Genomic DNA, 16,630 nt, shown 5'->3' with positions numbered 1-16,630 from the left:
CTCTGTCGTTTTGACACGAAGTGTTGTTTTAGAAGGCGTTCAACTTCAATTTTTCTTCCAGCAGCCTATTCGAGTCAATCTTTGTTGATACCACCAATTCGTTTTCTCATCTAGATACTAGTGACAAGTCAAGTCCACGCAAGTCCACGACCACCACTGTCACGCTCACCACCAATACCCGAATCTACCAACAAAAAACCTGTGAACATGAAAGTGTTAACTGTCAATATAAAGTGCAAAGAACAAAAAGGAAGACATAATCAATTTAATTCATTCTTCTGATCCAACCATCATCATCTTCTGATCCAACCATCAAAACTGGCTGAACCGTAGTATACACTCATCGGAAAGCTCATATGGAGAAGTTTTGTCTCATTAGAGAGCGCCCTCTATAGTCCGCTCTCGATAGACGTACGTAAAAAGAATAGCGGCATTTTTTAAAAAAGTCATTAAAAAAATCAAGGGAGTGTCTTTTTCAATACCACATGCAGATAGGAAGAGTACATGAATTAAACTTTCATTTGATAAAAAGTTGTGTATTCAATTGATAACTTAACTCACCGTACCGAGCCTCGATAATCATTCAGTTGAGACCGCTCATAGCCAATACACTGAAAATGTCATCCGATTTTGAGGTCTATATTTAGAACAATACGTTGAGCATTATGCTAGCACACGTTGGGAAAGAAACTTCATTGATCTAAGATTAGTCTCGATCGGTCAGAATTTCTGACATCAGGGAAAATCCCACCGTACCCATCCAATCAAAAGACACAGTAAAACTTGTTTACTCAAGGAAATCATGAATATGGATGAGAAACGGTTGGACGAGACCAATTATTTGAGTGGGGAGAATTTTCTGGTCGATTAAAAGAAAAATAAATACATCACTAGTGGTGTGTTATGAAGTCTCGTACATCCGTTCTTGTTAATAACCATACTCAATTTTGTAGTTTGTACCCAGATATTTGAACCAGAAATACCACAAAACAAAGATTTTGTTCTGTAGTTTAGTTGTGTATGCGCGCGAGTTGTCTGCATATGCCAGCGCACGGTTACAATAATACACGTAGGTACTGCATGTATTGCAAACACACACAACAAACCATCACAAAACAAGCGCAAAGCTAGGCCGCGCGCGCCATGTTTGTACTAAGGTCACGTCAATGTTTGTAGGCTAAAGCTAGGCCTATGCTATGCATATGCTATGCATGCTATGCGCGGGATGCATGACTCCTTCTGTGTACATGTATGTATGTCGTGGGCCCGCGACTGTGTTCTTTGCACTCAGAATTTAGCACTCGTCGTGGTAAAAAAAATATATATCAGAGAGTTGAGGAAGCAATACTGTATAGACAACACACTGTATGGCTACTTAGAGATTTGAGTATTTACAAGGCCTAGTGAACAGGGGAAGATTGTTTAAAAAAAACCGTCTAAAATAATGTACACTGAAAATCTAAACTGTAAGTAGCTTAATACAAGTCAAATTGCTGTCAGCTGGATTTTTTTTGGGGGGGGGTGATCATGCAATTATCTTTATTGCTGAAAAGGGCAACGGTTGTTCATGCAATCACTCCCATCAAATTCTCAACAGTTTGCTCCTTTGAGGCAAAAATAAGAAAACCACTCGCTTAAAAGATTGAAACTGAAGCAAGAAAATTTAAATGACAACATTAACATTCTTTATTTCAGAAGATCAATTCAAAAGCACATCAAACACAAAAATAACAATTTCACAATCTGGCAGATGCCAGTAAAAATTCTCAAACTTCAAAAAATTAAATTTTCATGGAACCCATGAAATATCACTTACATTCAAAATTATTACTGATCCAGTCTTTATTGCTCACTGGTTTCTTTGTGCATTTTCTATTACATTGTGGCCCCAGGCTCTGTTTACAAGAACTGCTTATTAATGTGTTTCATCAAGTTAAGTTCACAAAGTATCAGGATAAATGCAATCTACACTCAGTGAATGGGTGTCCTATTGCTCACTGGTTTTCTTTGTGCATGTTCTAACATTGTGACCCCTCTGTTTACAAGCACTGCATACTAATTTGTTGGGTTTCATTAAGTCAGGAGTGTTGATATTTTCAAAATACTCCACTCGGTTTTGCTTGTCCATGAGCTGAGAGAGGGCTTACACCTTTCTATGATTGGTGCTTCTGAAATATGACTTCGTGGTCATGTCGTTCAGCTTCTCTAGACCTTGCTGGGTAAACTGAGAAATTGCTCCAAAACGTCCCAGCAATTCGGGAACGTGTGCAACAAGGACGTGGATGTAAGGTGTGACATGCCGCTTCTGGTATATTTCACAGAATTTAGTGAACCAGTTGTTAACCCTCTCTTTATATGCAAGCACTTCTGATGCATTGTAAGAACCCTCTGTAGATGAGAGTTTACAAGCTAACTGGTAAAACTCATCCCAAAGATACTGAATGTTCTGCACTTTAGTCTCTTCCAAGTTTAGAAAGATTTGAGAAATCTTGATGTTAGGGAACAGTTTATGTTTCTGTGGGCCATTCAAAGTTGGCCACTTCAGAGCCTTGGACTCTCTACCTATGTAGAAATGAAATCCTGTTATGCCTACTGATGCAAGGAAATTTTCCAATCGAGCACAGTGGGTGAACTTTTCCCTGTCAAATTCTGTGAATTTTGTCATCTTATATACTGCATCAAGCCTTCGGGCTTCCAGAATAAGCATATTCATCAGAGTATCAGTAATCCTCAGGAACAAATGCAAGTTATCAACAACTACATGAGAGATGGGTATTGTTGGGAAAAGTGGTTGGTTTGAGCAATTAAACTTTGCCTTTGATTTCTTAGGTAGTTTTGTACCTCTCTCTATTTCAGCAATTGATCTGTATTTACAACTCTTGTCAGGCATTTCATAATTCTGGTTAGACAGATAAAACATGTCTGAGGGGCATTTACAAATGCATGGGAATTTGCAAGATGCACAGTCAATCCCCAACACACAAAGAAGGAATTTGTAGTCACCACCTAGATGATATGACACTTTGTACAAGTAGTCGCCCACAAGAATTTCTGTGTTCTGTGAAACAGCTTGTATTAAATCTGCCAAGTGGGTTTGGAGAGCGGAGTAACCTTCCTTATCTTCAAATATAGCAAGTAGATAATTGCCACTACCTGACATAGCCCGGTCTTCATTAAGTATAGTGAACGTTACATTTACAACATGCAGATGCTTGCCCACCCAAGTACCATCTCCTGACAATTTTACCCGCACTTTATCTCCCTCTTTTATCTTTCCCTGTCTTTGAGGAACCTCAACCCTTTCTTTTAGCAGCTGAACAAAATCTCTCTGAAATCCAATTGCCTGTGCAGGCGTGGGTCTCACTGTGCTTGTTAGTTGCTTTATTTGTGCTTTTTTATTCTTGATCTGGTTAATGCTTGGTAAATCACTTGCTGTACACAGGGCGTGATATGCTTTATCAGAGATGGAAAACTTGTCTTTAATATACAACAAGACATTAACCTTATCCGCTGCATTTGAAATGCCAGAAACTGAAGGCGGTTGATCATTCAGTACACAAATATGCTCAGCTTTCTTTGTGTGAGTATTACGTAAGACAAGGGATGAAACTTCCAATCCTTGAAAATCTAAACAGCCAAGAGCAGCTTTACAGTCATCCTTTAACTGTTTCTTTAGGCGAAATGCCTGAGCCCTACTGTATGGCTTGTATCTTTGCACACTTGAAGTTCTGTATTTGCATACTATGCGTTTCGATATTTTGTTGCATTGGGTTTGCAACTTCTCAAACTGGATTGTTTTTTGTGACACTACCTCAGTTAAGTCAATGACTTGTTTCTCAAGTTCTGCTACCCTCGTCATCAAACTTAGATTAAAAAACTCATCATTGAACACCTTGAATTTCCAGATTCTGTTCTTTTTTAACCATAAGTTAAACAAGTCTTTTTGCTTTCCTCCCTTCCAAGATTTTCGTACCTGTTGTTTGACTCTACTTATTTTTGTCTGTATCTGCTTGTGAACTCTTCCTGTATATTTCAATTGAACATTCGAGTAGTCACATATTAGTTTGAAAACTACACTTTCTACATTGCCAGATGAATCTGTTTGGCTTGTTTTTACAGCATCACATATTATTTCAGTTGGAACCTTCAGAAGTGTGTGCGGGCGATTCATATTTTCTTAAAGTTATGGTACAACCTTTTATAATTTGCCAGGAAGAAACTTTTAGTAACACAGGTAACAAAATGTTACATTAATTGAATCAATCAATAACAACAACTACATGTCTGAAAATTACTGGCTTAAAAAGGTGAACTATATCTTTATGTTTCCTACATTAAATGAGAAAATCATCAAATGGCCCTATACTCAGTGTCTCCATGGCAGATCACAAGGGATCTTGTCTGTGACTTCTGCTTCTGTAGCATCTCCACGAACGAATTGGAACTTCACAAAGTTACCTTCATGGCTGACTATTTCCTTCCCATGAATGTCATACTCGTATATGGGCCGATGTTTATGAAGGGAAATGGTGGCTGTTCCAGGAATCACATAGCAGCATTCTCTGCTCTTGTTGAAGCGTTCCATTCAACCAGTACCAAGTACATCATTAAGTTCACTGTTTGTGGGGTATCTGATTTTATTCTGAGTACCAAAAAAATGTTCATACACATCAAACTGAATGTCACGAGTGATTGAAATATGAGGGTCAGCTTTCCTCTTCCCAAGTAGATTACGTTTTATGTCTAGTCTTAAATTCGCGCAAAACAGTTTCTGCCCATCATCTAGAGATGAGGGTGTCGAGAGGCATTGGATGTTGATGACATCTGCACATTGAGATCTGGGCAACCACTCGTTGTATTTAGAGTCCCATCCCGGGTAGGTTACAAAGACCTTGTCATCTGCTTCTTTTAGAATCTGAAAAAGACAAAATGTGTCTTTGTAAATTTAACAGTATTTACTATAGGCAAAACAAAAATGAACGAAATGGTTATTTGATTATGCAGCTCATAATATGTCAGTAACTAACCATGGGGCCTTATGAGCAGTACTAAATCAGGTTGCAAACACAAGTTTTTCTCAAGTATAAATGGAGTTGGCACCACACAGTTACATTTCTTTGCTCTCATAGGTGACAAAAAAAAAATTGCACTTGAGGAGACACCCCCACCACCCCCGTGACATTGTTTTTTATAACATATGCACTATTATTCATACACGTTAAGAACTTATGTTTATGAAATCTTTGTAGCTGCTTTAGTACCCAATAATACGATCTGTATTTGTGACCTGGAAAAAAACTTTCGTGAAAACTCCAAACATTTAATTATTAAATTGCCAAAGTGTAGTGACCAGGAGAACAGGCTAGAAAAAAAATCTGAATGAAGTTTTCCCTACGCAAAAATGACACAATAAGTACAAAATGTACCAGTACATGCACTGTACTTAAGTTAAGTTGAAACTTACCTCAATATCAAATAACTCCCCTTCTCTCCAAGTTTTCTTGTCTCGATACTGATTTTTCCCGCCTTGAGAATCCTTCAAGTCAATAGTAGTAAGCCTCTTGTAAAAGCCAGGTGATTTTGCAGCACATTTCCTCTTTGGAGCTCTACATTGCAACGCCATGGCTGGAAAACAAGAAGTGTAAAAATAACCCATCAGCAAATCATTGTCAATGCTAAATCCAGTCTAAAAATGTTTGTATTCACCCAACCATTCAAGTATCTGACAAATTGCAATGGCCTGCATGTCCATGAAGAATATAGGCCGACACAGTGCTTGTCTTTTTTTGTTGATTTTTAAAAGCTGCTTTTTACACACCCTGACGGTGAAGCATCTTACAAGGTACAAAGGTAATGCTATATTATTTTATCCCGCGATTAAACTATTTACTTACAACTGTAAGGATATAGGCATATAGGCCTAGACCAACGTTGAATTTTACTGCAAAACTAAAAACTAAAATTTGTCAAAGAAAATGCTCCGTGTATAAGAATTGTGCCTCGGAGCTTTCTGATCTTCTTACGAGTTTATTTTGAGCCAAACAGCAAAGCATGCTGATTTTTTTTCATTGCCTAATTATTTTGGGAATTGAGGAGAAAGTTTGCTTGAAATTTGTCCGTAGGATCTTTAGCGGCCTAGGCCTACAAATGTTTCGGTACAACTAAAAAAACAAAAAAAACATTCATTTCAATTTTCATTTTGCCAACATTAGCCAGGCTCACTGTACCGTTTACGGAGGAACACAAGTAGGGATAATTGACACATGACATGTATCGTCGGTGCCGTTCCCAGGCTGCACGGTACGGGCAAGGCAAGCGCGGCGCTCTGGCCCGCGCCCAGCCAGCCGCCGTGCAGGCAGGCCGGCCACGGCCCCTGCCTAGCCTAGCCTGCTGAAGACTGGGAGTTGTTAACGTTGCGTATAGTGCAGTGTCTCACCCGTCTCGCGCCATCATACCCATTATAAAGTGGTACAGTCCTCACGATAATAAAAGTTTGGGGAAAACAAGCTTGCATGTCAATCACAAATGATTCAGTTTACAGGGTTAAATTTACTGTTACCGTTTATTTTCTACCTTACCTGAAACCACAGCTGAAGGATGGAAACATGTTTATTCTTTTTCTGTGAAATCTTTGCATTCGGGAGCTTTCCTCGGCTCTGACGTGACTTTTTGGTGCGGCAAGACCGCACACACCGCACATTAAACATCGACGCACTCAGTTCCCGCCGCGCGCGTGTGACGTCGACGTGAACGCGCGCGCGTTCACCAAGCGGTCGTCAATAAACAATGACGTCTCAGTAGCTCATTGGACTAGACAAATCACGTGTGTTGCTAAGAGTGGCTGGCCGTAGGGGCTCAAAACTGACAAATGAGACAACTTCTCCATATGTTTCACCTAACTTTGATGTCATTCGGAAGGACCGCAGTGATGGTTATAGTGGAGTCCTTCTTGCCATCAGAAAAGACCTTGTCTATGATCGTGTTGAAGTTGATGTGGATGCCGAATGTATCTGTGCTAAGTTCACCATGGCAAAAGATAAGGCCCTCATGTATCGTCCTCCCAGCAGTGATGCCCAATATCTGAATGCATTGTGCTCCTGTGTTGAACAACTTGCCCGCAAATTCAAAAATGCGGTGCTCTGGATTGGTAGAGATGTTAATCTTCCGGATATTAACTGGGATCTGCTGGCAGTCGATCGCAAGCAATATCCTTGTCGACTGAATGAGAGATTTCTTGAGTTCCTCCAAAACTGTGGATTACAGCAAATGGTCACATATTCAACTAGAGGAGATAAGACACTGGATGTCTTTCTTACCAACCGCCCCTCCTTGGTTAATAAATGTGCTCCTCTGCCAGGTCTCGGCGATCATGACAGTGTATACACAGAATCTAACATTACACCAAAGAGGAACATTCCAGTGAGGCGAAAAATCCATATGTGGAATAAGGCCAGTGTTGATTGCATGAAGGAGGAGTGTCACAATTTCCAGCGTGAGTTTGTGAGGAAGTACAATGTCAACAGCCCAATTCACCAGATGTGGGCAGACATTAAGTCATCATTATTGAAGATCCTTGACAATCGTGTGCCCTCCAAGATGTCATCCACCAGGTTAAACCAACCATGGATCACAAGGAAAGTAAAGCGTTTGACAAGACGTAAAAAGCGTAGCTTCACCAAGGCCAAGAAAACACAGAAAGCCAGAGATTTTCAGCGTTATCACCAACTGAAGAAGACGACAAGATCAGCCTGTAAACGTGCTTATAGTGAGTACATCAACAACATTATTTCCCCCGAGTCAACAACAAGCCCCAAGAGATTTTGGGGGTTCATCAACAGCAAGAAACGTGATAACTCTGGTGTTTCCCCACTGAAGGCGAGAAATGGAGTAACATACACGGACAGTGCGACCAAAGCAAACATACTCAATGATCAATTCTCATCAATCTTACCACAAGAATGGATTGAAGCGAACGTCGTTTCCGTCTTTAAAAAAGGTTGTGAATTATAGACCAATATCACTGACCTCCGTCATCTGCAAGATGCTCGAGCAAGTGTTGCGTAGCCAAATCTTGAATAATCTCGACAAGAATAACATCCTCACCGTTGCACAGTTCGGCTTCAGAAAACGCCGCTCTTGTAATACCAATTGTTGCTTACCCTACAAGATTTTGCCAACACTATAGATTGCAAAGGCCAAGTAGATGTCATAATATTGGACTTCTCAAAGGCCTTTGATAAGGTGCCACATCAAATGTTACGTCATAAGTTCAACTATTACGGTATCCTGGATGGAACTACATGCAAATCTGCAAAATACCTCGGCGTCAACATCCACAAAAACCTGAACTGAACCATCACATCAATATCATAACCAACAAAGCAAATTCTACCAGGGTTTCTTGCAACGTAATATTCATCAGTGTCCTAGATAAACAAAAGAGCTGTGCTACAAGACCTTAGTACGCCCTATAGTTAAATACTCTAGCAACGTCCAAAAGCTGGAGATGGTGCAACGGCGTTATGCACGCTTCATGTTTGGGGACTACAGGACCACCAGCAGTGTCACTGCCATGATCAATCAGCTCCAGTGGCCCACCCTTCAAGAACGGCGTGCACAGGCCAAGGCAGTGATAATGTTCCGAATTGTCAACAACCTGGTTGATGTCCCACATACCTACCTGACACCAACAGTTGCCCTGAGAGGTCACTCCCTCAGATACCTAGTACCATTCACCAGGACTGGGGTATATCGGCAGACATTCTTTCCGGATAGCATCAGAATTTGGAACACCCTTCCACAAGATCTCGTCAACTACACATCGCTTGCAAGCTTCAAGCAGGGTGTGCAGTCAGTCCAGCTCCGCTAAGTCGGCCTGAGTTGTTTTTAGCCGCACCTTATGTTGAAGCTGATCACCTGCACTGTATATATCCTCACCTTGCATGCACACAACAACCGCAGTACGTAATACAGCAGATAGTGGACTGTACTTCCCCGGAAGAGAGAGAGAGAGATGTCCGAGGAACAGGTGATGGCAATTTTCTGACCGTTGTGAAGAAGGCAAGGAAGTCGTCCGTCAAGGGTCCAAGCGTTCTTTATCTTGGGGTGGTTCTGTGCTGATTTCAGTAGGGTCAGGCTTTTAGATGTGAGGCTTTCGGTTATAAAGAAACCGGATCCCTTGAAAAGTCGTTTTGATATGAAGATTACCTCACGACTAGCGTAGCTGCAGAACTGCAGGATGGTACTTTTGGGTTTGGCAGGACGGCCGGGTGAGTGCTGAGGGGTTCCATGTTTTGGGGTCTGTTTCCCCACGCGATGAGCACGGTCAATATCATTACGTTCAAGAGGCTGCTTGGGGTATGGCGTTGTTGATAGTGGTGATACATGCTTCAACAATATCACCAGAAGATTCCGGGAGACCATGAAGGACTTAGCAATTTCGACGATTATATTGCTCTTAATCGTCGATTTCCTCCGACAGCTGGTCATTCTTTTGTTGCAGTTGTTCACATTTTCGATCGATATCACTGATGCATGTCTTTTGATCTCAATGTCTATAGACATGGCTTGGTATAGTTCTTGTTTGATTTGGGTGCTGAGCTTGACTACCAGAGCTTCGGTACAGCATCGATTATAGGTTTGAGAATGTGTGGATCATTGGTTAGAATTGACAGTAAGCTGGACCTCAATTTTGAGTCCAAATCAGCAGATGTGTCAGGTGTATCAGACTCACCGCTGGTAGCAGGCCCAGCTGAAGCCAAAGGTGCAAAGGGATTAGCAAGTGATGGTGTAGATTCATGTGACGTAAGTTTCCCTTGGTCGCCGCCATCTTTGTCAAGATTGACTAATACTGAGGTAGATCGTGACGAAGATCGAAGTTTTTTCCGGCTTTAGAGGCACTCATATTGTCAGAATTGACCAATAATGATCAGTGGGCGTTGGTGTGACTGTGGTTCTGGAAGATTTGCTGATTTGGACATCAAAAATGTCGGATTTCGGTGACTTTTATCGGAGCTGATTTTTTTCAAACCATGTCGGCTCTGCGAGCGCCCTCTATATCACAGGTTAAGGTTGCATACTCTTTCAAGCATGTTATTGTATGTGGCACCAAGTATGTTGCTGACAAGAGCTTTCTTTTAGTAGGGTTTAATGACAATATGCAGCCGGAATTTGGCTTACTGAAAAAAATTTACATTGCGTAAAATTCAGAAGTGTTTTTTGAGATTGAAATGCTAGAAACATTACCATTTAAGGAGGATCTGCAAGCATACATTGTAGAGAAACCAAATCTTGCACGGATTTGAATTCTGTAAACAAGAAAAATTTATGGATCATAACTGTTACAGTGTCATTGTTGGGGATGGAGTTTCATACATACCCATTGAATTTGACCTTGGTGATTTAATTGACCTCCATGCAAAATGTTACATAATATGAAGTGAGGAAGCATGTAAGATATGTGATCGTGGAGGTAGAAATAGGAGTTACATGTACAGTTGTGTACAAACGAGAAGCTGTTACAAAAGTTAATGTGAAAATAGCAATAGCCAGTAGAACCACTTTTTTTCAAATCTGCAGCAAGGCCTCAGACAAGCATTGTGGAATTTGGAAGGCAAAATATTCTCTACGTATCAAAACTGGTAGGAATACATATTAAATGTTTTTAGATCACGATAGTGTTTATTGGAACAAATTGGAACACATCAACAACAAATCCTCTTTATTTAATTTTTTTAGATTGAAGGAGGTTGAAGTTTAAATATGCCAACAAATCCACTGTAATATTGTAGAACTTTGTCATTTCTTTAACAATTAAATTAAATTAAAGTTTTGATGGTTGTGCAGGGACAGTTGTTTCTTGGCACTAGACAGCATACACAAAGGTCTTAACAATAAGACAAATAAGAAATGTTTCTCATTTAAGAAATGTTAACAATTAAGATGAATGGGATTTGGTGTCTCGTTCCAACCCCTATTTTTACCTCCATGATGCGTAGAGTTTCAAGAACAAGCGTATTCAATTTTACAAACAAACATATTAAAGCTCAATTATTTGAATTTAACAGAATTCATTTACGCCTGAGCATTGTTCTAGAGACACTCCTTTATGTACAAAAATCCAATACTGTGAGTAAACCAATATGTACATACTTTGAAAATTACGGGCCAGAAACAGTGTCAACTAGCTTTCTGCAATTTTCTCTGTGTATACCCTGTATGCGAGAAAATCAAACAAAAGCTAAAAAAAGATTTGAGTCTTGATTAACTCTGCTTTGCCCAGTGCAGTTGGCAGAGAATTATCAGACCTTTCAAAACATTTTAAAATTGCCTGACTTAAAGGGTTTTGAAAGGTGAAATAGTGCTGGAACTTTGAAATTTTTCGAAAGGAATTGAAATGTGTGGAAGTGCAGTAACAAAAAAATCTGAAGATTTTAAAAGGTCTTGCATTTTTGTACTCGAATTTGCCAGAGCCCAGATTTTGAGGTATTTGAATGGTCTAACTACAGGCATGACAGGAGAGTTAATGCTTTACAGCAAGTATATTGATGAATTAGCGCATGAAGTGAACATGTTTAATGTTTATTCATTGTTAAATGTTTTAATTACTTAATAACAATGAATTGTGAAATAATTTTTTTAATGTTTATTCATTGTTAAAAGTTTTAATTATTTAATAAAATTAAATTGTGAAATAATTTGTGTTTACTTGTATGCTCCTTTAATGTCTCGGGTAAAGTGCCCCTTAATTGATCAGCAGCTCACAGTTCTTTGTATTACAGACCATCTCTTATCAGTGCAGTTTAACTACGATAATCGAACAAAAGCCAGAGTATTGGCAGATTCATGGGGATTCACATTTTAAAATTTAGCATTCTGAAGACAAGATTAAAATACGATTTTGGATGGCAAATATGAGAAAAAACAGAGTTCGTAGTTCTTGAACAAATTTTTTATATAAGAAATTATCTTAAAATTTGAAACTTTTCTTGCAATGAAAATAATATTGAGAAAACAAAATCTTAAAAAAAGATATAATTTCTTGAAGTAAATTATTATATATTTTAAGAAATATTTTCTGGCCCATTTTCTTTTTTCTTAAAAACTATCTTAAATCTAGAACATTTTTCTAACCTCAAGAAAAGTTTTAAGGAAATTTATATTGTGAAATTTTGCATTCTGAACACACAAATTGTTTTTCTTAAAATAGGAAATATTTTTTTAAAATAAGATATTTGGTGGCACATATGAGAAAAAAAAAACAGTTCGTAGTTCTTGAACAAATTTCTTATATGAGAAATTATTTTGATATTAGAAAATGTTCTTGTTATGAGATAAATATTGGGAAAAAATACCATTTCTAGAAGTATATATATTATTAAATATTTTCAGAAATATTTTCTTGCCCATTATCCTTTTTCTTACAAAAATTTTCTGTAATTTGAGTATAATTCTCTAATTTCAAGATAATTTTTCTTATGTAAGAATTTTTTTGGGCAATGTACTGGTCCTTTTCCAATTGTTTACATGATGTTTAAGCCAAAGTGCACATACGCAATATGACGCAAACAATGAATAAAAGGACTGGTGTGTTTGCTGCCACCAACGTCCGAAAAGTCTCACATTGGAGTTCAATAAGATTTCGAAACTAGTTCTAAGTTCAATTAAAATTTGATCAAAGTTCAATTACAATTAAATTGTAGTTCAATTGCAGGGTCAAATCAGCTGAAGAAAATTGAAACTCTGTCTGGTCTAAACCCTACTTACTTCAAATTGGTTCATATTTATATATATATTCTGTTATTTAAGCTGAAAAAAAAAACAGGAAAAAACGAGCTAAAATGATAAGTTCTACAAGCATTTGAACACTGGGTCACATACTATCTCCTGAGGGTAATGTTAGGGCACATTTCATCAAAATGGGCATTGCGGTCCATATGAAAAGACTAAATCTTTATAACTTGTGGGCCAAATTGTTTGTAATTGTTTCGGAAAGGTTATGGAAGAATCCAAATTTACTATTATTTTTGTTCGTTTGAGAAAATTGAAGTACATGTATGATGATCTTTTGACCTGTACTTTGACCTGATGGATCATGTGACCTTGAAATCAACTGGAATGAACTTGAAAAATGTTATCGTAGCTTAAAAAAGTGGGGTGTTTTGTTATATAGATTTGTAGGTCATCTCAAAATTTGCGTATGAATACGATATTCCTAAGTAATGTTCGTATAATAGTAGATTATAAGCAGGGTTTTTTGGGGGTTACGAACTTGACACATTATTACCCTACAGTGAAAGTTTAGTTACAGTTAATTCAATAACTGTCAAATTAGAGTCTAAAATGTTGTTCAATTACACAGTCAAATTATTGTTCAATTTTAGTAAAGAAATAGATCACTGATCAAATACAGTTTAATAAAATGTGTGTTCCTCAAAAAGTGCATGTTTAAAATATTTTTGAAATAACAAAGCCATATTGAGAAAATGTTTACAATTTGTAATTGTTAAAATAATTGAATTCCAAATCCAGTCTTAACCTCTACAGGGTTGGGTGCAACTGTGCACAATGGTGAATGTATCAAAAGAACATTTCCGTACACTGTGATAAAGTATCTTGCCTTAATGGTTGTTAGTATACAAATAATGAATGTTTGTGAGTGCAATGGTAGGAATAATTTCATGATGTGACGGATGAAATGTTCTATTCCACGAGGCGAAACCACCTAATGAAATTATCCTTTCCATTGCATGAACGTGAACCATTCATTATTTGTTTATAAAACACTTCAATAAATCCTTGTCATCTGATTGGATGACTTTTAATAGCGAAAAACTGTTTAAAAGTTCGACAAGTTGATCATATATTCATATCAATGCAAACTGTTCAACAGGTTGAGAACAATCCTATTGAATTTATCTCGATTTAAAACAGCGCCACCACCGGCACCAGTGACACCGTGCAATGGAAGTTCTATTCACCGTGCAATAGAACTTCCATTGCAGTGTGCGCTGCGCTGCGCGCCACGCGTGCTGGTACGAATAATTCAGTGACATGTGACCCAGGTCGAAATTAAATAGAGAAAAAATATATGTATTTCCTATTGAAAATATTTTTTTTTAATCTATTTTTTTTCATTGTATTTCGCCACCCCCCGAAATAGCGAAAAAATAGAATAGTGAAAAAAATATCTTCTTAAAAAATAGAGGTTAAATAGGTTGCTATTTTTAAAAAATAGCATGCTATTTAAAAAAGAAATGCTTTTTTAAAAAAATCCTAAATGTCGTCTGTCCAAACAACTGTTCTTTAATACGTGGACACTACATGTTAATTGTACACAAGTCCATGTGGACAATATATAAGCATCTTCAGCATCAGTCCTCAAACATACATGAAATGAGCAAGCTATATGACTGCATAAGAATGGAATAATTGAAAATAATTTCCATGAACAGTAGTAATGTTGAGACAGCACAGTGTCCAAACAATTAACATACACATACATCATGCACCATCGAGTTATTAAAACAGTTTGGTTCACATGCTACGTGTGTATACTTTTTCAGAAAATACAGCTTGAAAAGGTACAAGAATGTTACTCATAATTGTCCTGGAAAATCTACTAACCATGTGGTGCACTTGTCACTCCATTTACAGTGACTTTGACGTATATAACCCCCGAAACTTGCCCCCCCCCCCATTGCACACATCTCTACTGCAGCTGTGCATCTCTACTGCAACTGACAAATTTCAAACTTGTCACACACATAAATACAGGATGTTTATCTGGTATGCAAATTAAGTGCTTGGCCTTCAGATTGTGTTGTACTGAGCATATGTCCACAAAATAGCAAATAAATAGTCCATAGTTTTTAAAAACATGTGTACCGGTATGATTCGCCCTGGAAATAATTTCTTCAAAATAATAATAATCACAAGCCCCCATCAAAAAAATTGCCCAAGATTGTTGCTTTAAAATCTAAAACTGATAATAAAATAGTTAATTTTTAATATGAAGTTACAACTTGGCTTTGTAGGTGCTATAGATACAAGTACTACCGGTATATGATGACATTCACCACACCTCTGGCTGTGTCGGTGGTCATGGTGACTGTCATGGGGAATATAGTGGGAAGTTCGTTTACATCTTCTGACAGCACTTGAAGGTCGGCGATATCTATGGCTAAGGTTAGACCGTCATCCGTGATGATCTCAGGTGGGATGCTGTAATAAGACCAATAGATGCGGTAACATTAGATGTGCAGATCGGCAGTGGCGTAAACTGCTTTTGATGTCGGGGGGGGGGGGGCAACCACACTCTGCTGAAATAGAGACAGGTTAATTGTTTTTGTACCGTTTTTTTTGGACAACTTAAATGAATGAAATAGACCGGAGACAAACTGTGTACTTTTGTTCAAACTCTACTGTCATGTTCAACAACTTTCCATGTTCTTATTTCCCATAATGCACTTGTGGGTGTTCTATTTAATTGTGTTCCCAAATGGTGTGCTATAAGATATTGTACTCAGGATACTACAACCCTCACCAAGTTGAATTGAAACTAACACATTAATCAAAGTTATATTATACAATCATAAAGCCCAGCCCCTTGAATGATTAACACATTAAAGTTCAGTTTCCAAAGTTTTCCTGTTTGGCATTTTTTTCATCTTTGTCTATTTACAATTCTTTCAGTCTATTTGACCACGTAGTCCTCAAGGTATTTAGGGGGTTTGCTGATGCGTGTTGGCTGAGTGCGTGTTGGCTGAGTGTGTGTTGGTTGAGTGTGTGTTGGTGAGGTGCGTGGCAATGCAGTAGGTGTGGTTTCTGGGCCAGGTAGGGGTTTGTTTGCGTTCGTGGGTGCGGTTTGGGTGTTGGGTTGTGTTAGGTCTTCCTCCTCTTCATCAATATTGTTGCCCTGGTATTTGTTAGAGTCTGGGGGAATGGCTTCGAAGCGGGATGAGTTGCGGGTGATGTTTTGGCCATTCTGAGATGCAGTGATCATGGTGCCCTTCCTGGCGGTGACAGTGTAAGGCTGGGGATCAAATAGGGTTGACAGCTTAGATGGTTTGGTGTCATGCTTGACAAGCACGGTGTCGCCGATGTCGATGTCATTATGGCGCGTATTCAAACGACTGTCGGCGTACTGTTTCTGCTTGAGCTTTGCCTGTTTGTCATTTGTCCTCGCTTGGTGATCTGATGGAGATTGGTCATGCTGTTCGATTTGGGGTAGACGCGTACGCGGCTCGCGTCCAAACATAAGTTGATATGGTGTGATACCGGTGGACGGATGTGGGGTTGCACGGTACTGCCGCAGGTACTTGTAGAGCTCCTGCCTCCAAGATTTGTGTTCAAGATCGGCAGTACGGACAAGTTTCGTCAGTGGCTTGTTGAAAGCCTCGGCTTGCGCGTTGGCTCATGGCCTGTGAGGCGTGATGCGTCGATGTTTGAAACCGCTGTTTTCTGCGAATTTCGCGAAGGCATGAGAGTTGAATGGGCTGCCATTGTCGGTCTTGATCACTTTGCAGCAGCTGAATGTTGACAGTATTTTGTCCAGAACGGGGATAACAGTGTTTGCGGACACTGATTGTACAATCTCCACAATCGCGTATCGGGAGTACTCATCCACGAT

General features: G+C 38.8%; 1 protein-coding gene across 1 annotated transcript; it reads right to left on the bottom strand.

The window, feature by feature from the left end:
• Positions 1-4,564: 4,564 nt before the first annotated feature.
• On the bottom strand, positions 4,565-5,629 carry LOC119732925. Its single transcript, XM_038206504.1, has 2 exons — positions 5,465-5,629; positions 4,565-4,915 (listed from the first exon to the last, which is right to left on the bottom strand). Exons 1-2 carry the CDS (start codon positions 5,621-5,623, stop codon positions 4,586-4,588), a joined length of 489 nt encoding a protein of 162 aa, XP_038062432.1. The 5' UTR covers positions 5,624-5,629; the 3' UTR covers positions 4,565-4,585.
• Between the last annotated feature and the right edge of the window lie 11,001 nt (positions 5,630-16,630).

This window comes from Patiria miniata, unplaced genomic scaffold, assembly GCF_015706575.1.
Source record: "Patiria miniata isolate m_02_andy unplaced genomic scaffold, ASM1570657v1 HiC_scaffold_25, whole genome shotgun sequence".
Classification (NCBI taxonomy): domain Eukaryota; kingdom Metazoa; phylum Echinodermata; class Asteroidea; order Valvatida; family Asterinidae; genus Patiria; species Patiria miniata.
This window is presented reverse-complemented; position numbering and strand designations above follow the sequence as displayed.

Excerpts from the sequence above, each read along its gene's own strand:
- LOC119732925 (XM_038206504.1), bottom strand. The coding sequence starts at position 5,623 with ATGGCGTTGCAATGTAGAGCTCCAAAGAGGAAATGTGCTGCAAAATCA. Across the intron at positions 4,916-5,464 it reads GGGAGTTATTTGATATTGAG|ATTCTAAAAGAAGCAGATGA; the intron begins GTAAGTTTCAAC and ends TGTCTTTTTCAG.